The sequence below is a fragment of the Salmo salar genome, chromosome 20 (assembly GCF_965601325.2).
Source record: "Salmo salar chromosome 20, fSalSal1, whole genome shotgun sequence".
Lineage (NCBI taxonomy): Eukaryota > Metazoa > Chordata > Actinopteri > Salmoniformes > Salmonidae > Salmo > Salmo salar.
Window position 1 is genome coordinate 13,196,178 of NC_138310.1, and position 21,136 is coordinate 13,217,313.

A 21,136-nucleotide genomic window follows, 5' to 3' on the forward strand; every position below is an offset into this window, starting at 1 on the left:
AATGTATTTCATTGATTTGTTTTGGTGTCCCAGTGTCCATTTGCAAGGTTCACTATGTGTCGTCCTTAACGCATGATGCCTGGCTACCATTGGACACGTGTCCGGACTCCGGTGTATGTAAGGCCACTGCTGCTCAGGCAAGACTGTATTGAGCAGACAAGCTGTTGCCATGGGCGTCTCCAGGGGCAGACTGTAGCGGTGTGTGGTGTGCAGCTCTCCACACGATCTGCCCTCAGGTCTGCACTGAGGTGGAACTAATAGAGCTTTAGTGGAAACCACCGCACATTGGGAAGCACTGCACAGGGAAAGGGAATCATAAAATGCATATGCCTAGTTTTTATATTGCTACGTGACAAGTGTCTATGAAATTAGCCGGAGACAACACACCCAGTGACAGTCAACCTCTCCTTGTCCCAGTCTGTAATCCCCACATGGTTTAAGATGGCCACCGTCATTCCTGTTCCCAATAATTCTAAGGCTTCATGCTCCAATGACTACCGCCCTGTAGCATTCACATCTGTAATCATGAAGTGCTTTGAGAGGCTGGTTATGGCAGACAGCAACTCTATCATCCCAGACACTTCAATTTGCATTCCCCCCAACAGAACCATAGATGACACCATCTCAATTGCATTCCACACTGCCCTCACCTACCTAGATAAGGGGAATATCTATGTGAGTATGTTGTTCATTGACTACAGACAGCTCAGCAATCAACACCATTGTCCTCTCCAAGCTCATCACCAAGCTTTGGACCCTGGGACTGAACACCTCCCTCTGCAACTGGATCCTGGACTTCCTGACGGGCCAACCCCAGGTGGTGAGGGTAGGCAACATCACCTCCGCCACGCTGACCCTCAACACGGGGGCCCCACAGGGGTGTGTGCTTAGTCACCTCCTGTACTCCCTGTTCACCAACGACTGCGTGGCCATGCACGACCCCAACACCATCATCAAGTTTGCTGACGACACAATGGTGATTGGCCTGATCACCTGTGACAATGAGACAGCCTACAGGGCGGAGGTCAGTGACCTGGCAGTGTGGGGCTGGAACAACAACCTCAACGTAACTAAGACCAAGGAACTGATTTTGGACTACAGGAAACGGGTGGGGGGGGGCGAGCACACCCCAATCCACTTTGATGGGGCTGCAGTGGAGCGGGTCGAGAGCTTCAAGTTCCTTGGCTTTGTTCTTCTGTTTATATCTCGTGTGTTTTTGTTCTACCTTGTTATTTTTAGTATTACATTGTTATTGATTACTGCATTATTGGGGTTAGAGCTTGCAAGAAATTCAAATCACTAAGAACTTCAAATGTTCCACACACCCGGATACAGTCGTGAAGGCGCATCAGCTGTACCGTTGAGAGCATCTTGACTGGCTGCATCACTGCTTGGTATTGCAATAGCACCACCCTTTATCGAATGGCACTACAGAGGGTGGTGCGGACATCCCAGTACATCACTGAGGCCGAGCTCCCTGCCATCCAGGACCTCTATGTCAGGCGGTGTTAAATGAAGGCCCGGAAAATAGTTAGACTCCAACCACCCAAGCCGTAGACTGTTCTCTCTGCTTCCGCACGTTAAGCTGTTACTGGCGCATCAAGTCTGAACAGCTTCTATCCCCATGCCGTAAGACTGCTAAATAGCTAACTAAATAGCTAACTAAATGGCTGCACAGACTATCAGAGTTGACCTTTGTATTTTATTCATATTTCTGTCTATACTCACAGGGCCCTACACACTATGCACACTGATACTTCAACACACATACACTCACTCCGCCATTTGATCACACACGCATAATATTCACGTACATTTTATACTAACTCTATATACACACACACTCGCATACAATCATCATATGTGCTTCTGCTACTCTGTTTATCATATATCCTGATGCCTAGTTACCTTACCCCTATGCATATCTACCTATATCGATCCAGTATCCCTGTACATTGTAGATATGGTACTGGAACTGACCCTGTATATAGTATGTTTACTTACGTTATCGTATTCTGCTTTTTATATCTCGTGTGTTTTTGTTCTACCTTGTTGTTTTTAGTATTACATGGTTATTGATTACTGCATTGTTGGTTAGAGCTTGCAAGAAAGGCATTTCACTGTACGTGTGCATGTGACGTTAACTTGAAACTTAAGTCCCCCTGTTCAATTTAGTCTGTAGTCAAACAAGATTTTACTTCTGTTTAAATAGTCTGGTTCTAAAGGGAAATATTATCAAAGCTACCAGAGAGCCTATTCTGTAAATGTGACATGTTTGAAGAGTATATTGTTACAGTCAATGTCTAAAAATAAGCTAAATCAAAAAGGTTTTGAAATATTAATGTGTTGAATGGTCCCGTGTGGCTCAGTTGGTAGAGCATGGTGTTTGCAACGCCAGGGTTGTGGGTTCGATTCCCACGGGGGACCAGTACGGAGAAGAAAAAAAAATAATACATGTATGCATTCACTACTGTAAGTCGCTGTGGATAAGAGCATCTGCTAAATAACTAAAATGTAAATGAATGTTTTTATTTTATTTCAGATTCTTGACTTTTTCTAAATTTTGTTAGATTACATTCTTCTTCAAAGAATATGTTAAAAAAAAAATTCAAGTCAAATCTAAAAACAATACCCCATAATGACAAAGCAAAGACAGGTTTTTAGAAATTAACAAAAAAAACTGAAATACCTTATTTAAATAAGTATTCAGATCCTTTGCTATGAGACTCGAAATTGAGCTCAGGTGCATCCTGTTTCCATTGATCATCCTTTATCTTTCTATAACTTGATTGGAGTCCACCTGTGGTAAATTCTATTGACTGGACATGATATGGAAAGGCACGCACTTGTCTATATAAGGTCCCACAGTTGACAGTGCATGTCAGAGAAAATACCAAGCTGTGAGTTCGAAGGAATTGTCCGTAGAGCTCCGAGACAGGATTGTGTCGAGGCACAGATCTGGGGTAGGGTACCAAAACATTGCTGCTGCAGCATTGAAGGTCTCCAAGAACACAGTGGTTCCATCATTCTTAAATGGAAGAAGTTTGGAACAACCAAGAGCTGGTCGCCTGGCCAAACTGAACAATCCGGGGAGAAGGGCCTTGGTCAGGGAGGTGACCAAGAACCCAATGGTCACTCTGACAGAGCTCTAGAGTTCCTCTGTGGAGATGGGAGAACTTTCCAGAAGGACAACATCTCTGCAGCACTCCACCTTTTATGGTACAGTGGCCAGATGTAAGCCACTCCTCAGTAAAAGGCACATGCCAGCCGGCTTGGAGTTTGCCAAAAGGCACCTGAAGGACTCTCAGACCATGAGAAACAAGATTCTCTGGTCTGATGAAACCAAGATTGAACTCTTTGGCCTGAATGCCAAGCGTCACATCTGGAGGAAACCTGTCACCATCCCTACGGTGAAGCATGGTGGTGGTAGCATCATGCTGTGGTTATGGGTGCAGGGACTGGGAGACTAGTCAGGATCGAGGCAAAGGTGAACGGAGCAATACTTACAGTGCCAGTCAAAAGTTTGGACACCTACTCATTCAAGGGTTGTTCTTTATTTTACTATTTTCTACATTATAGAATAATAGTGAAGACATCAAAGCTATTAAATAACACCTATGGAATCATGTAGTAACCCAAAAAGTGTTAAACAAATCAAAATACATTTTATTTTAAATTCTTCAAAGTAGCCAGCTTTGCACGCTCTTGGAATTCTCTCAAACATCTCTGCATGTGTGGTTCCCACCGTGAAGCATGGAGGAGGAGGTATGGGGGTGCTTTGCTAGTGACACTGTCAGTATTTTATTTAGAATTCAATGCACACTTAACCAGCATGACTACCACATCATTCTGCAGCCATACGCCATCCCATCTTGTTTGCGCTTAGTGAGACTATAATTTTGTTTTTAAACAGGGCAATGACCCAACACAACTCCAGGCTGTGTATGGGTTATTTGACCAAGAAGGAGAGTGATGGAGTGCTGCATCAGATGAACTGGCCGCCACAATCACCAGACCTCAACTCAAATGAGATGGTTTGGGATGAGTTGGACCGCAGAGTGAAGGAAAAGCAGCCAACAAGGGCTCAGCATATGTGGGAACTCCAAGACTTTTGGAAAAGCATTCCAGGTGAAGCTGGTTGAGAGAATGCCAAGAGTGTGCAACGCTGTCATCAAGGCAAAGAGTGGCTGCTTTGAATGATCTGAAATAGAAATAATAATAATATAGAAAGTTCGACAAAAGAAAAATGCACCCCTGTTGAACAGATAACATTTCTCCTGAAGTTGCTGTTTGCATTACCCATGTCGCAATGTTGTTGCAATATTGCTTTTGTTGAATAAACCTGGGTCAATGGAAACCTGCCTAGTGTCCCAGCGCCTGTGTCTGTACGAGTTGCTAAAGGAGTTCATTTGGGCCTTTTGATGCAGTTAACTTGGAAAAACGGTCAATTCAACCTAAAATTCATTTCAGGTTTTGTGGGTAACCATTTTTCATTCAGTTGAAGAACAATACATGGTTTTTGAAATGAAGACCGATCTACAATGCTCTCATTCGTATAATGCGGTTTAGACTAATTAGTGTTCATGAGTTTTCTATTATCTCACTCTGACAACACATTTTTACTAGCTTATTTCTTATATCTGAGCAATTGTGAGAGGTTGTGCTTAAGTCTGAAATCATGTAACATTTAGTTGAAACTTCCGTATGTGTGATGTATCCGAAAGTGAATTTCTAACAAGGGTTCTCTCAATTCACACTCTCTGTAGATAATGGAAGTTAGGTTATTCTCTTAATTCCACCTCTCGCTTTCCCTCTCCTCCTCAGACTCCCAACGCTCCCATTTGTCTTCCTTCACCATGAAGCTTATGGACAAGTTCCACTCTCCCAAAATCAAAAGGACGCCCTCAAAGAAAGTCAGTAAGCCACCTTTAGAACATAGCATCAAGACTGCGGAGAAACCTGCTAACAAGGTTTGTTAAATGTCTGTTTCTCCCTCTACATAGGCCTCAAGCTTTTGCTCTGTCCCTATCATAAATGCAATTAGTTGTTCATTTATATCCTACAAGAAACCAGAGAATGAGACTGTGACTGCAGAGTGATATAGCCTCACATTGTGCAATAATCACATAACCAAGATGCACCACCATGTTCACGATTGCTCTCGCGTTGGCTTCCTTTTGCAGGGTCTGAGTCGGTTAGAGGAGCATGAGAAAGACGTGGTCAGTGCCTTGCGTTACTTCAAGACCATCATTGACAAGATGGTGGTGGACAAGAAGGTGCTGGAGATGTTACCAGGGTCTGCCAGTAAGGTCCTGGAGGCCATCCTGCCTTTAGTTCAAGTGGAACCAAGGATCCAGCACAGGTGAGTCTGGCCCACGAGGATGTATATCTGGCGCTCGCCCATTGTGTGTTTTAAGACAACGCTTCAATTGACATGAGACGAGGTGCAGCCAAATTTCATTTAAGGTTGACGATTTATTTGTTTTATAGGGTTGCAATCATAAGAAACCTTCAAAGCCTAATACAGAATCAGTTTTTGTACGTCTGTTAGCCTAATCTTTCCTCTTGGTTGTTCCCAGTTCAGCGGTGTCATCTTGTCTTAACCGTGTGTACCAGAGCCTGGGCAATCTCATTCGCTGGTCCGACCAAGTCATGCTGGAGGGGGTCAACCTGGAAGATAAAGAAACCATCGTTACCGTCACCACTGTGATCAAGGCAGTGCTCGACGGTGTTAAGGTAAAGTTGGCAAACCAAACGAACATGAAATATGAGACGTCACAAATGATTTGTAACAATTAATACATGTTATGTTTTTGGGGGAAACGGTAGCTAGTCGAGTACTTGTTACTCTTTGGGGAAGAGATGTTGAAAGGGGTTGAAGTTGGCTCGCGTTTAATAACTGCACACGGTGATTGTCCACAGGAGCTGGTGAAACTGACCATAGAGAAACAGGAGCATCCCTCCCCTACGTCTCCTGTCAAACCAGTGCCACCTGCCGCCCTGACTGAGAGGTGAGTGAGCCACAGAGGATATCAATCACACTCCTCCACTTTAACCCGCACTGAACACGTCTTACACTGTAAGGAAATTGTACACCATGTAAACAACACCTGTATACAACTCGTATACCCACAGCGCTGCAGAGCCACCTGCCAAAGAGAAGGAGAGTCTGGACAAGAGTTCAGCCGCAACCCAATCTACGGAAGTCCTGACTGAACCCACTGAGGAAGAAGCAGAGGAGGTGGCCCCTCCGAAACCCCCTCTCCCTGGTGTAAAGATGGCTGAACACCAGTAAGAGCTCAGAGATGGTGTCCCTTTCATAGCTCTAACAAACAGTAGTTCAGTGGATCCCAAACTGGTGTGCGCCTGGGTCGGTGGGGGGGAGTAAGTTGAAAGCCCTTTATTTTGTATTTTTAGGAACTCGGTTGGCCTTACAACTTACTCTTGAAAGTTGTAATAGAATGCATAAGGTGCAATTTGGAAATTGGGTGGTGCATCAGCATGAGCTTACACGGGTCGTGAGGTGGGGGTCGTTAATACGCCGATAAATTACTATTCATCCAGACCTTTGCCACCAAGGAAATTTGTGTTGGGGGGGGGGTTTAACCCTTCCTAAGATCAGTTTGTGATAATAACTACCTTTTCATTCAGTCATTGATAACTCTCAGAACATTTGATGTCACAGCACAAGTCAGAGTCAAGTCTGAACTGAAGTAAATGCAGAGTTCTAGCCACGTCACAATTCACAGTTTAGCCACTGACTCAAGTCCCCATCTGTATACTCGTTAGGCCTGCAGAGAGCTGAGCACACAGCTCTCTTGTAGCCTCCGCCAACGTCACAAAAGAATGTTCAGTGCCTTCAGGAAGTATTCACACCCCTTGACTTTTTCCAAATGTTTTTGTGTTACAGAGTGGGATTTAAAATTGGTTTGTTATTTTTGGTCAACGATCAACACAAAATACTCTGTCAAATATGAAGAAAAATGCGAACTTTTTTTAATGTAAAATAAAACACTAATATATTTAGATAAGTATTCAACCCCCGGAGTCATGTTGGATTCCCTTTAGGCAGCAATTACAGCTGCGAATCTTTTTTGGGTAAGTCTCTAAGACGGGTCTCCAACCCTCTTCCTGGAGAGCTACCTTCCTGTAGGTTTTCACTCCGACCCCAGTTGTAACTAACCTGGTTCAGCTTATCAATCAGCTAATTATTAGTCAGGTGTGCTAGATTAGGTTGGAGTGAAAACCAACAGGACGGTAGCTCTCCAGGAACAGGGTTGGAGAGCCCTGCTCTGAGGTTCGCAAACCTGGATTGTACAATATTTGCCCATTTATTTTATTTTATTTTATTTTTTAAATTCTTCAAGCTCTGTGTAGTTGGTTGTTGATCATTGTTAGACAGCCATTTTCTAGTCTTGCTATAAATGGGCTCCTGAGTGGAGCAGCGGTCTAAGGCACTGCTTCTCAGTGCAAGAGGCATCAATACAGTCCCCGGTTCGAATCCAGGCTTTATCACATCCGCCCATGATTGGGAGTCCCATAGGGCGGCGCACAATTTGGCCCGGTGTCGTCCGGGTTTTGCCGGAGTAGGCCGTCATTGTAAATATGAATTTGTTCTTAACTGACTTGCCTAGTTAAATAAAAAATGTAAATGTTCAAGCCGATTTAAGTTAATTGTAACTAGGCCAGTCAGAGAACATTCAATGTCATCTTAATAAGTAACTCCAGTCTATACATTTACATTTACGTCATTTAGCAGACGCTCTTATCCAGAGCGACTTACAAATTGGTGCATTCACCTTATGATATCCAGTGGAACAACCACTTTACAATAGTACATCTATATCTTTTTTTTGGGGGGGTAGAAGGATTACTTTATCCTATCCCAGGTATTCCTTAAAGCGGTGGGGTTTCAGGTGTCTCCGGAAGGTGGTGATTGACTCCGCTGTCCTGGCGTCGTGAGGGAGCTTGTTCCACCATTGGAGTGCCAGAGCAGCGAACAGTTTTGACTGGGCTGAGCGGGAACTGTGCTTCCGCAGAGGTAGGGAGGCGAGCAGGCCAGAGGTGGATGAATGCAGTGCCCTTCTTTGGGTGTAAGGACTGATCAGAGCCTGAAGGTACGGAGGTGCCGTTCCCCTCACAGCTCCGTAGGCAAGCACCATGGTCTTGTAGCAGATGCGAGCTTCAACTGGAAGCCAGTGGAGTGTGCGGAGGAGCGGGGTGACGTGAGAGAACTTGGGAAGGTTGAACACCAGATGGGCTGCAGCGTTCTGGATGAGTTGTAGGGATTTAATGGCACAGGCAGGGAGCCCCGCCAGCAGCGAGTTGCAGTAATCCAGACGGGAGATGACAAGTGCCTGGATTAGGACCTGCGCCGCTTCCTGTGTAAGGCAGGGTCGTACTCTGTGAATGTTGTAGAGCATGAACCTACAGGATCGGGTCACCGCCTTGATGTTAGCCTTGTGTTTTAGGTTATTGTCCTGCTGAAAGGTGGATTTGTCTCCCAGTGTCTGTTGGAAAGCAGACTGAACCAGGTTTTCCTTCAGGACCTAGCCTGTGCTTAGCTCTATGCCTTTTCTTTTGATCAAATAGAACTCCCTAGTTCTTGCCAATGACAAGCATACCCATAACATGATGCAGCCACCGCCATGTTTGAAAATATGAAGAGTGGTATTCAGTGATGTGTTGGATTTGCCCCAAACATAATGCTTGTCCAGTATTACTTTAGTTCCTTATTGCAAACAGGTTGCATGTTTTGGAATATATTTATTCTGTACAGGCTTTCTTCTTTTCACTCTGGCATTTAGGTTAGTGTTGTGGAGTAACTACAATGTTCTTGATCCATCCTCAGTTTTCTCCTGTCACAGCCAATAAACTTTGTAACTGTTTTAAAATCACCATTGGCCTCATGGTGAAATCCCTGGGCGGTTTCCTTCCTCTCCAGCAACTGAATTAGGAAGGACGCCTGTATCTTTGTAATGACTGGGTCTATTGATACACCATCCAAAAGTGTAAATAATAACTTTACCATGCTCAAAAGGATACTTAATGTCTGCTTCTTTTCTTCTTCTTTTTATCATCCAATAAGTACCCTATTGGCATTTGAAAACAACCCTGGTCTTTGTGGTTGAACCTGGTTTTGAAATTCACTGTTTGACTGAGGGACTTTCCAGATAATTGTGTGGAGGGGGGGTACATATTTGGTGTAGTCATAACAACAATCATATTAAACACCATTATTGCACACAATTAGTCCATGCAACTTATTATGTGACTTGTTAGGCACATTTTTAATCCTGAAGTAATTTAGGCTTGCCCATAACAAAGGGGTTGAATACTTATTGACTCAAGATATTTCAGCTTTTCATTTTTTATTTGTAAAAGAATCTACAAACATAATTCCACTTTTACGTTATAGGGTATTGTGTGTAGATCAGTGACACGAAATCTCAATGTAATCAAATTTAAATTCAGGCTGTAACACAACAAAATGTGGAAAAAGTCAAGGGGTGTGAATACTTTCTGAAGGCACTGTTTACCGCTCATAACGTTGAATGCGCTTTGATTACAGGCCAACGTGCTTGTCGCTCATCTCTTTACAAGAAGGCAAGAGTGGTAGCTGGGTAACTGTGGGCTATAAATAGTCTTAATTCTTTAGAAGGCATTATGGTCTTTGAAGGGTGTAGTAAAAAGAGGTGTCAGAAATTAAACTTCCGCTTCTGCTGCACTGTCTGAGGCAAATTTATTTTCTGAGAAACTGGGCTCGGCAGAGGCTGGTGAGCTCACAGCCAGAGAGAGACGACAACGGATGGAAAGGGCCACATTAGATTCTAGAGCCCAATACCCACAGCAGCACATCCAGACGCTTATAAATTTGGGGTTGGGCTAAATGCGGAAGACGCATTTCAGTTGAATGCTTTGTTGTACAACTGACTAGGCATCCCCCTCTCCCTAAATACCAAAGGCTCTCTGCCTTTCCTTGTGCTCCGATCATACAAACACTAACTCTCTGAATTTCACCTTGCCAGCAGAAGGTGCTCTGCACCAGTCTCTGTGTCTTACGCAGCGCCACACTGCAGATTACAATGTTTTTTTTTTTGTGTCATAATTTATTTTTGTCCTATTTCCTGGGGGCTGTCATTGACCCTTGCCTTACTGGCAGAGAGGATATCCTCCTCCTTTTCCACCTCCTCACCACCACAGCTGCCTGCCTGCATTCTCCACATGCCCTCTTGTCATTGGGCCATCTGTGTGCACTGCGGTGTGGAAACAGTTCAGTAGCTGCTGCTCTCTCCACCGCTATCTGTTTGCGGAGGGGGAAAAGCAGCCAGGCAGTGACACGTGCACTACACACTTTTCCATTGTGTCAGTCTTTTCCCCACCTCCCTTCACCATACATGCAGTACATACACACAGAAGAAGATAATCAGTCACTGTACTGTGGTTCGAGCTGCGTGCTTGGCTTTTGGATACTGGACAGTGGGGAACGCTGCACACTGCCTCATTGAAATGATGCCCCCTTCTCCTCCCCCTCCAGTCCTCCAGCTCTTCCTCCAAAGAAGCGCCAGTCGGCGCCCTCCCCCACCCGGGTGGCAGTGGTGGCCCCCATGAGCCACGCCACCAGTGGCTCCGGTCTTCCCATGGGCACCGGCCTCCACAAACAGGTAGAGTAGATTTGTTGCACTGTTAACTTCTTTTGTGCCATTGTGTCTTTTCATCAAATGCTCTGACAAACATGTTGACAAACGCCGAGGCTAATAACGGGTCTGGTCCCGCTCTCTGGTCGGCAGGAGTACGAGGTGGACGCGTTGCAGCGGCGCTTCTCAGGGGGCAGCCATTCGTACGGAGGGGAGTCGCCGCGCCTGTCGCCCTGCAACAGCATGGGCAAGCTGAGCAAGTCGGACGAGCAGCTGTCCTGGACAGTGGACAGTGGACAGTGCTCACGCAACACCAGCTGTGAGACCCTGGGTGAGAGCCTGACACACACACACAAAACCCACACACGGACACACGAAACAACAAACACACAAAAGTTACAGTATGTGTTTCAGCACTGACTTCACAGATGGTTAGAGAGGAGCCACCATGAGCCCAGCATGAGAGGGCTGTCTCTTGATAAGGTGTGTGTGCACCTCGGTCGCCACAGGGTCACCACAGGTTGTCTTAATGTGGCTCACAAACCACTACGACAGTGGAAACAAGCTGCTGCGGATGCGTGAACCAAATCGACACATGCAGTTCAGGGGGCTTCCTGTTCCTGCCGCCTCCAGCAGCACAGAGCGAGGCTAACGAGCTGTGACCGCCATCCGGTGAACAAAGAGACAAGACACAGAGGCTGCATCTCAATAGTCTTTAAGCGGCCTCCTCTCCTTCATCTCCACTGGTCTGAAAACATAGGATAGCAGAAGGGAAAGCAATATGGTGGATGCCCTCTGAGAATTTGCTTAGTTTTAGCCGTCCAGAGACGATGAGAGGTGACGCTATTGAGGCGTAGCCTCAAAAAGTCTTAAGCTGTAAAACCATGGCTGTCACATTGTGGAACCAGGGACAAGCAGTGAGGGTTGGGAATACCAACGTTGCACCAAGTCATCCAGTGGCACTTTTCTCAGACGAAGGAGAGCGAGCCGTGTTGTGCCTTCTCCATTGTGATCAACTGACATGTGCCATGGATCTATTTCACACACGGTGCTCGCACCTCAAAACCTTTCGTGAAATCCTAACTCTCCCTCCAATGAAATTGGTTTTCGCCAATGTCTTAGTTGTGTTCTTGTTGTTTAGAGTGGGGTTTGTAGAGAAAAGTGTTTTTTATGCCGAAATGACTGTGAGGTTTGTTTTCAGTGCTCTAACCGGTGACTCACCTGTCCCGCCCTGTCTTTTCTCCCCCACCAGACACCACAGACCACTACGACCCGGACTACGACTTCCTGCACCAGGACCTGTCCAGCCTGGAACAGATGCCTCCCCTGCCGGTGGGGGGGTGCCTCAGCCCCCTGCCCGAGTCCCACAGCGAGTCCTCCTCTCCTTCCCCGTGCCCTGGCCCCGGCCCACCCATGGCCCAACCCCACTTCACCCCTGCCTACCCCTCCCCCCAACCGTCCCTCCAGGGCTCCTCCACGTCCCCCCTCTACTCCCGCATGACTCCCGCATTGCCGCCCCCCGCCCTGCCAGAAAAGAAGCGTCGCAGCGGTGCCAGCTCGGGCTTCTCCGACGGCTCCTACTCGGGCTCCTCCTGGCGCGTCTCCTTCGAGCGTCATCCGTCCCAGTATGACAACCTCATGGAGGAGGACATGCCGCCTGTGCCCCCCTTCCCCCTGTTCACGCCTGGCGTCTCACCCATGATCATGTGCCACGCCGGCGATGGGTTTGTGTCTGAGTTCTGTGCCAGCGAGACGGCAGACGTCCCCCAGAGTCCACCCCCACTCCCCGAGAAGAAGAGCCGCCACAGTGAGTATCTGACTCCAAGGGGAGGGAGCGAGGACATAGCAAGTATTACACACACTCTGATATCAGAGTTTAGAAATCCAGGGTGTAGCCCCAAATACACCGGACTAGGTCCCTTAGTTATGTCTGAAATACACATGCGTGCCTCCTGCTGTAATGGAATTATAAAACCATAGTATTAAACAAAACATATATTTTCTCTCTCTCTCTGTAACATATAAGGTGTGGCTGGGTTCAGACTAGGGACCTTATTTGCCTGGTGTGTCTGTCTGATACATGCTCGTAAAACCTGGCAGGTCTGCCATACTTATGTCCCAGTAGGATTTGGTTGTTCCACCTTGCTCTCAACCCTCTGTCTGCTGCTAGCCAGACCATCACAATGGGTCAGCCATGTTGGACAGGACATGCTGCTAGCTAGACCATCACAATAGGTCAGCCATGTTGGACAGGACATGCTACTGCTGCTAGCTAGACCATCACAATGGGTCAGCCATGTTGGACAGGACATGCTACTGCTGCTAGCTAGACCATCACAATGGGTCAGCCATGTTGGACAGGACATGCTACTGCTGCTAGCTAGACCATCACAATGGGTCAGCCATGTTGGACAGGACATGCTGCTGCTGCTGCTAGCTAGACCATCACAATGGGTCAGCCATGTTGGACAGGACATGCTGCTAGCTAGACCATCACAATGGGTCAGCCATGTTGGACAGGACATGCTACTGCTGCTAGCTAGACCATCACAATGAGTCAGCCATGTTGGACAGGACATGCTGCTAGCTAGACCATCACAATGGGTCAGCCATGTTGGACAGCACATGCTACTGCTGCTAGCTAGACCATCACAATGGGTCAGCCATGTTTGACAGGACATGCTGCTGCTGCTGCTGCTAGCTAGACCATCACAATGGGTCAGCCATGTTGGACAGGACATGCTACTGCTGCTAGCTAGACCATCACAATGGGTCAGCCATGTTGGACAGGACATGCTGCTGCTGCTAGCTAGACCATCACAATGGGTCAGCCATGTTGGACAGGACATGCTACTGCTGCTAGCTAGACCATCACAATGGGTCAGCCATGTTGGACAGGACATGCTGCTGCTGCTGCTAGCTAGACCATCACAATGGGTCAGCCATGTTGGACAGGACATGCTGCTAGCTAGACCATCACAATGGGTCAGCCATGTTGGACAGGACATGCTGCTGCTGCTGCTGCTAGCTAGACCATCACAATGAGTCAGCCATGTTGGACAGGACATGCTGCTAGCTAGACCATCACAATAGGTCAGCCATGTTGGACAGGACATGCTACTGCTGCTAGCTAGACCATCACAATGGGTCAGCCATGTTGGACAGGACATGCTGCTGCTGCTAGCTAGACCATCACAATGGGTCAGCCATGTTGGACAGGACATGCTGCTGCTGCTGCTAGCTAGACCATCACAATGGGTCAGCCATGTTGGACAGGACATGCTGCTAGCTAGACCATCACAATGGGTCAGCCATGTTGGACAGGACATGCTACTGCTGCTAGCTAGACCATCACAATGGGTCAGCCATGTTGGACAGGACATGCTGCTAGCTAGACCATCACAATGGGTCAGCCATGTTGGACAGGACATGCTACTGCTGCTAGCTAGACCATCACAATGGGTCAGCCATGTTGGACAGGACATGCTGCTAGCTAGACCATCACAATGGGTCAGCCATGTTGGACAGGACATGCTGCTGCTGCTGCTTGCTAGACCATCACAACGGGTCAGCCATGTTGGACAGGACCTGCTGCTGCTGCTAGCTAGACCATCACAATGGGTCAGCCATGCTGGACAGGACATGCTGCTAGCTAGACCATCACAATGGGTCAGCCATGCTGGACAGGACATGCTACTGCTGCTAGCTAGACCATCACAATGGGTCATCCGTGTTGGACAGGACATGCTACTGTTGCTGCTGCTACATGACAGTCCTGCTGCTACAGGACATGCTACTGCTACTGCTGCTGCTGCTGCTGCTAGCTAGACCATCACAATGGGCCAGCCATGTTGGACAGGACATGCTACTGCTGCTAGCTAGACCATCACAATGGGTCAGCCATGTTGGACAGGACATGCTGCTAGCTAGACCATCACAATGGGTCAGCCATGTTGGACAGGACATGCTGCTGCTGCTGCTAGCTAGACCATCACAATGGGTCAGCCATGTTGAACAGGACCTGCTGCTGCTGCTAGCTAGACCATCACAATGGGTCAGCCATGCTGGACAGGACATGCTGCTAGCTAGACCATCACAATGGGTCAGCCATGCTGGACAGGACATGCTACTGCTGCTAGCTAGACCATCACAATGGGTCATCCGTGTTGGACAGGACATGCTGCTGAATGTAGATCTGTTGGGAGTTCTATGCTCTTCATGTTTGTGCTGCAGGCTGGCCCTCGGGCTCTGTGCATGTGTGTGGATGAGTCCTCATCTGAGACTCCTGCCATCAGTGTGTATACACACACACACACACACACACACACAGGCCTGGAGGGAAACACTGATGTCAGCCCTGTGAGCTCACATTGAATAATACATTTGTTGAATGATTGTGTGGGTGAATAGAGGAGTGGACTCTCCTGGCCGTGCAGAAAATGAGCATGTGCTGATTGACCCTCTCAGCGGCGGTGTTGAGGGGTGGCCATTATGATAATCAGCCCATTCCCCATATGGAGCATCACTACAAAGAGCTTACAGCCAGGACCAGCATGATTGTGCTGCACTTGTGCCTCTCCTGTTTTATTTAGATTTCCAACAGCTGAGCACTATTCTAATAACTAAATGGTCAGGGTTTCTGCTAGGGCTGACCCCATTTAGTCGACTGGTCGATTGTTTGGTCGATAGGCTGTTGGTCGACCAAGATATCTTTAGTTGGGCAGTTGCAACTTATAAAAAAAATGTCATGGTGCACAAGACACCAGTCTGATTCGCGTCTGTCTCAGTGGATTAATCCATTGCGGCAGCCACTGGGATGGCACAGTCCATCACTCTAAGACCTGATACTGAAGTTGTATATGGTTATATTTTATGTAAAAAATAGTGATGCAACACTAATAAATCAAATCTTTTATAACATATGGGCTTTCTCCCGTGTTGGATACGGTCGCTGTCTGTGGTTCTGAAACGTAATCTGAAATGCGCTGTAGAAATAGCCGCCTTTCCCTATGTTGCTATGTGCATATCAGCAAAGTTAACTAGCATATTGGGATTGAGAACAATGTGGCGGAGGCGAGGAAACAGCCCTTGCCTAAATGTCTAAGGAAATTGAGGTGAGAGGAAACCTCAACTTAATTAGGTCTATAATCAATAGTCTAACTGTTAAATGTGCCTGGCTTTATACATCATCCACATACAGCGCCTTCGGAAAGTATTCAGACCCCTTGACTTTTTCCACATTGTTACGTTACAGCCGTATTCTAAAATTGATTAAATCGTTTTTTTCCCTCATCTATTTACAGACATTACCCCGTAATGACAAAGCAAAAACAGGTTTTTAGAAATTGTTGCTAATTTATACAAAAATAACTGAAATATATAATGTACATAACTATTCAGAGCCTTTACTCAGTACTTTGTTGAAGCACCTTTGGCAGCGATTACAGCATCGATTCGGTATGACACTACAAGCATGGCACCTCTATACTTGGGGAGTGTCTCCCATTCTTCTCTGCAGATCCTCTCAAGCTCTGTCAGGTTGGATGGGGAGTGTTGCTGCACAGGTATTTTCAGGTTTCTCCAGAGATGTCCGGGCTCTGGCTGGGCCACTCATGGACATTGAGACTTGTCGCGAAGCCACTCCTGCATTGTCTTGGCTGTGTGCTTAGGGTTGTTGTCCTGTTGGAAGGTGAACCTTCTCCCCAGTCTGAGGTTCTGAGCGCTCTGGAGCAGGTTTTCACCAAGGATCTCTCTGTACTTTGCTCTGTTCATGTTTGCCTCGATCCTTACTGGTCTCCCAGTCCCTGCCACTGAAAAATATCCCCACAGCATGATGCTGCCACCACCACCATGCTTCACCATAGGGATGGTGCCAGGTTACATCCAGAAGTGACGCTTGCCACTCAGGCCAAAGAGTTCATTCAGACCAGAGAATATTGTTTCTCCTGGTCTGAGAGCGCTCTGGAGCAGGTTTTCACCAAGGATCTCTCTATACTTTGCTCTGTTCATGTTTGCCTCGATCCTTACTAGTCTCCCAGTCCCTGTCACTGAAAAATATCCCCACAGCATGATTCTGCCACCATGCTTCATCGTAGGGATGGTGCCAGGTTTCTTCCAGATGTTATGCTTGGCATTCAGGCCAAATAGTTCAATCTTGGTTTCATCAGAGAGTCTCTGGGTGCCTTTTGGCAAACTCCAAGCGGGCTGTCATGTGCCTTTTACTGAGAAGTGGCTTCCATCTGGGCACTGTACCATAAAGGCCTGATTGGTGGAGTGCTGCAGAGATGGTTTTCCTTCTAGAAGGTTCTCCCATCGCCACAGAGGAACTCCAGAGCTCTGTCAGAGTGACCATCAGGTTGTTGGTCACCTCCCTGACCAAGGCCCTTCTCCCATGATTGCTCAGTTTGGCCAAGTGGCCAGCTCTAGGAAAAGTCTTTGTGGTTTCAAACTTCTTCCATTTAAGAATGATGTATGCCACTGTGTTCTTGGGGACCTTCAATGATGCAGACATTTTTTGTAACCCTTCCCCAGATCTGTGCCTCGACACAATGCTGTCTCGGAGCTCTACAGACAATTCATTCGACCTCATGGCTTGGTTTTTGTTCTGACATGCACAGTGAACTGTGGGACCTTAAATAGACTTGCCTAGTTAAAGGTCAAATAAAAATAAATAGACAGGTAATAAATAAATAGACAGCCTTTCCAAATCATGTCCAATCAATTGAATGTACCACAGGTTGACTCCAATCAAGTTGTAGATCCATCTCGAGGATGATCAATGGGAACAGGAGGGTCTGAATACTTATGTAAATGAGGTATTTAAATGTCCCCCAATTTTATTTTTATGTTTTCTCTTTGTCGTTATGGGGTATTGTGTGTAGATTGCTGAGGATTTTTTTTGTATTTAATCCATTTTAGAATAAGGCTGTAACGTAACGTAACAAAATGTGGAAAAAGTAAAGGGCTGAATACTTTCCGAAAGGCACTGTATATCTACAGAAGTAAGGCAGATCTTGCTTCTGTTGCTTGAGTGTTTGTTTAATAGCCTACTGATTCCGTTAGCACCAAGCCGCATGCAACGGCAAAATGTCGGATAAAGCAATTTCACAGATTTGTCTGCTGAAATAAAGGCTTTACAAACATATTTTTGTTAAAGTCTGTTATTACTTTTAATTAGTGTTTACATTGTTCCAAACAGGCAGAAAAATTATATTGTAATCTAACAGCACCTGTTTGTCACATGTAATATGCACGCAGCTCTCGCTCCTGTACCCTCCTTTTTCTGGATCTCCAGTAGCTTCCACAACTAAGTCAAATGTCTTCCACAGATCTGACTTCCCCTTTCCCTCCTGAGCAACCAGTAAACATTCGCCAGTTTCTTTTTCACGTCCTCCGCATCCATTTTGCTGTCAGGTGTTACTGTGTTCCAAATTTGTTAGAACCAATTTATTGATGTGATTATGATGGGCTATAGGTCAGGCCCTATTGGTCACATATAAAGAGAGCAAGGGTTGAGGGAATAGGGAAAGTTTTTCCTAAACAAATTAGGGATTTCGGTAACAAAACTTTCCAGTCAGAAACAAGTAAGAAACTAAATGGCTGACATGAGGTTGCAGCTTCAGCATGGACAGCGCAATAAACACTTGCTGTGCTGTGGTGCCTTTTCAGTAGGCAGGTGAGTGAGACAACATGCGCCAGTCACACGGGCCCTTGCTGTCATTTTTTTAACACAGTGTGACCAACGTGGTCTTTCTAAGGTAATTTTTTGTGTCTTAATTATTTAATAAAACAGTGTGCTTAAAACATCAGACAAGCTCAATGCATATGTAGTTGATTTTATTCATACACATAGGGTTTGTTTGTCTGTGTATGGAAAACGAAGTTTCAACATTTCGGCAATCTATTGGTCGAAAGAACAGGGCGACTCTCGGGCGACCAAGATTTCTTTGGGGTCGGGGACTGCCCTCATTTCCCCAAAAATATGCTTTTCTTGTTTTTAAGTGGAGCTGGTTTGAATTGAATTCACTTAATGAACATTCTTCATTCAACTTTCATTTCCCAATGTTAGAGTTTACGGGATAGAGAGAAGTTCTCAGTTTTAAACCAACGATTGACGTGTAGATTTAAAAAACACTGCTCGCCTAGGCCCTTAAACAATATTACACGGTTTGAGATACTCAGAAGGACACTGTCATTATCATCTGCTAACGCATTGTCATGATTGTTGTTGTTTTTTTGTGTGTGTGTGTGTGTGTGTGTGTGTGTGTGTGTGTGTTTGTGTGTGTGTGCACATCTCGCCCCCACAGTACTGAAGTACATGCAGTTTGTGGAGGACTACTCGGAGCCCCAGCCCTCACTCTTCTACCAGACACCGCAGAGCGAGAGCATCTACGAGCAACGCAACAAGCGCTTCCAGGAAGTCTACAGCTTCAACGACTCGTATAGCAGCAATGACTCTGTTCATGAGCCCGTCCCACCCCCGGCACTGCCACCCAAACAGAGGCAGCTGGTGAGCTACAGCCCAACGGCTCACCTCACACACTGAAGCCACACCGAGGCCTCACACCCACCAGTTGCACAGCGTACAGTACACCAGCCCACCCTGTACATGCACATCCATCGCTTACTATGCCTTTTGGCCCAATGCATATACATTTAAAGTAACTAATTTTCTCATGATATATTGTTCCAAGTCTGTAAGATTGAGTGGCGAGTGAGTCCAGAATGTTTTCTCCCATGCATATATAATGGAGGAAGAAAAGCAGGGTGAATTGAAAGTCCTGAACATCCAAATGACAAGCGATGCTGCAGAGCCCTTGGTAGTGGTAACACATCTCCCAACACTACTTCTATACATAAAAATCAATTTAAATGCTTTTTCGGCATCAGATTTACAATCGGTTCTATGGTAGAAGTGAAATTGCTACGATATCTGTCACAGGGGGGAAAAAGTACCCGATGGCACAAGACGATTTGGCCTTTTGTACAGACTAGTTCATCACCCTCCGTGACGTCCCATCTTACATCCCACCACAAGGCTTGTCTTCGATTTCATCATTTTTGCTATTGTTGTGATCGTTTGAGACCACTGCAAGGCTGTAGTAGTTCACTTCCCATGTTCATTTTAATGCCACTATCTCCGTACCAGACATTCATGGTTTGAAAAAGTAATTGATATAAATGAGGAAATCCGTGCTCAAGGTTTATCCACGATTTACAAATCTTTTTTTTTACACACCGTATCTAAAGCAGATCAAAATGTGAGAAACATTTCTGCACGTTCTTTTGTTTGGTCTTCGGGATTACTGCAGCCGAGTACATATTGGGTGTAGATTAAGACTGGTCACATCCCAGAAATCTCTCTGTAGCAGGGAAAGAAAACAAGGATTGGTTTGAAGCTATAGATGTAGGGAGGGCGAGGAAAGGGTGTTTTGTGTTTCATGTAATGAAAAAGTTGTTTCTGGGCTGGCTGTTAAATCATGTCCACTGGGTGTACTTTCTGATTGCCGGAATGAATAGACTTCTCCCTGAGCAGAAAGTCCACCTACAACTGGTCCAAAGCTGAGAAAGTAGCTAGTTATGTACGTTTAGGCCAGTCACCTGCTTTGCACAGTATGTAGGCATAGCTTGAATTGCAACAGTAGTTTGTAAATTATATACACAATATATAGGATATGGAATCCGAGCTAAAGTATTTTAAATTGCTGTCGAGTACCCAGCCGAGCCAAAATTGTGTGGTGGATGAATCTCATTCAGGCCTAGCTCTCTCTGGTAAAGCATGTGGTGTTGCTCACTGTCGACTACATGTGGTCTCGGGTCTGAAATGTCCATTCCCTCCCTAACTCACAGCAATTGTCATGTATGAGATGGAGAACTTTTCTACGTTTTCCCTTTTGCCATGACGTTGTGTTCAAATTTTGCATTTGATTTACTGTCCAATCTCTTCCGTTTTCTGTTGTTGCTTATTTTCCATTGCACTCATCAAATCTCATTCCTTTTTTTTCTTTCTGGAAAGCCCACTCTCCATCAGAGCGATTCGTAATACTGAGGTAACCGTAGAATATTAGCGAACGCTTAGGACTAGTGTGACTCTACTTTAACGCTTTGTCTGCTGTAACAGTATTTTAGTCCATCAAGCCTCTTCTTTCCTGCTGCTTCTATTGTGTGCTTAACTATCTGCGTAAACCTATGTCTTCTTCCGCTAACTAACATCTCCCACTGCACTTTATCTCTGCTCCTCTCTCTCTCTCTACTTTCTCCCCCCCCCCTCCCTTCCAGGCCTCCCACTCTGCGTCTCCCTCTTCCTCGTCCTCATCCTCTCTCTCCTGCCACCTCCAGCAGTCGCAGGCTGCGGTGGTGGAGGAGGTGGGGTCTGCGCTCAGCATGTCCGTCTCTAACTCCTTCCTGAGCCGCCAGGCCTCCCTGACCACCCCCGTGGTGAGTGACACTCAATGGGCCTGTCTGCCTGTCTGTCTCTCTATATCTGCTTCTCTGCTCAC

At 46.2% G+C, this 21,136-nt stretch overlaps 1 protein-coding gene across 4 annotated transcripts in view; it reads left to right on the forward strand.

The window, feature by feature from the left end:
* The window catches only part of LOC106580123 (rap guanine nucleotide exchange factor 1), a 53,571-nt gene that overhangs the window by 18,812 nt on the left and 13,623 nt on the right, over nt 1-21,136 (forward strand). For 2 of the 4 annotated variants that reach the window (XM_014160818.3, XM_014160819.3), the window contains exons 2-11: nt 4,825-4,970; nt 5,184-5,362; nt 5,580-5,736; nt 5,923-6,011; nt 6,136-6,291; nt 10,538-10,664; nt 10,791-10,968; nt 11,890-12,444; nt 18,944-19,146; nt 20,916-21,074. In XM_014160818.3, the coding sequence (XP_014016293.3) occupies nt 4,825-4,970; nt 5,184-5,362; nt 5,580-5,736; nt 5,923-6,011; nt 6,136-6,291; nt 10,538-10,664; nt 10,791-10,968; nt 11,890-12,444; nt 18,944-19,146; nt 20,916-21,074 (1,949 nt within the window). The remainder of the gene's footprint in view (nt 1-4,824; nt 4,971-5,183; nt 5,363-5,579; nt 5,737-5,922; nt 6,012-6,135; nt 6,292-10,537; nt 10,665-10,790; nt 10,969-11,889; nt 12,445-18,943; nt 19,147-20,915; nt 21,075-21,136) is intronic. The other 2 variants (XM_014160821.3, XM_014160823.3) reach the window with 1 other exon arrangement.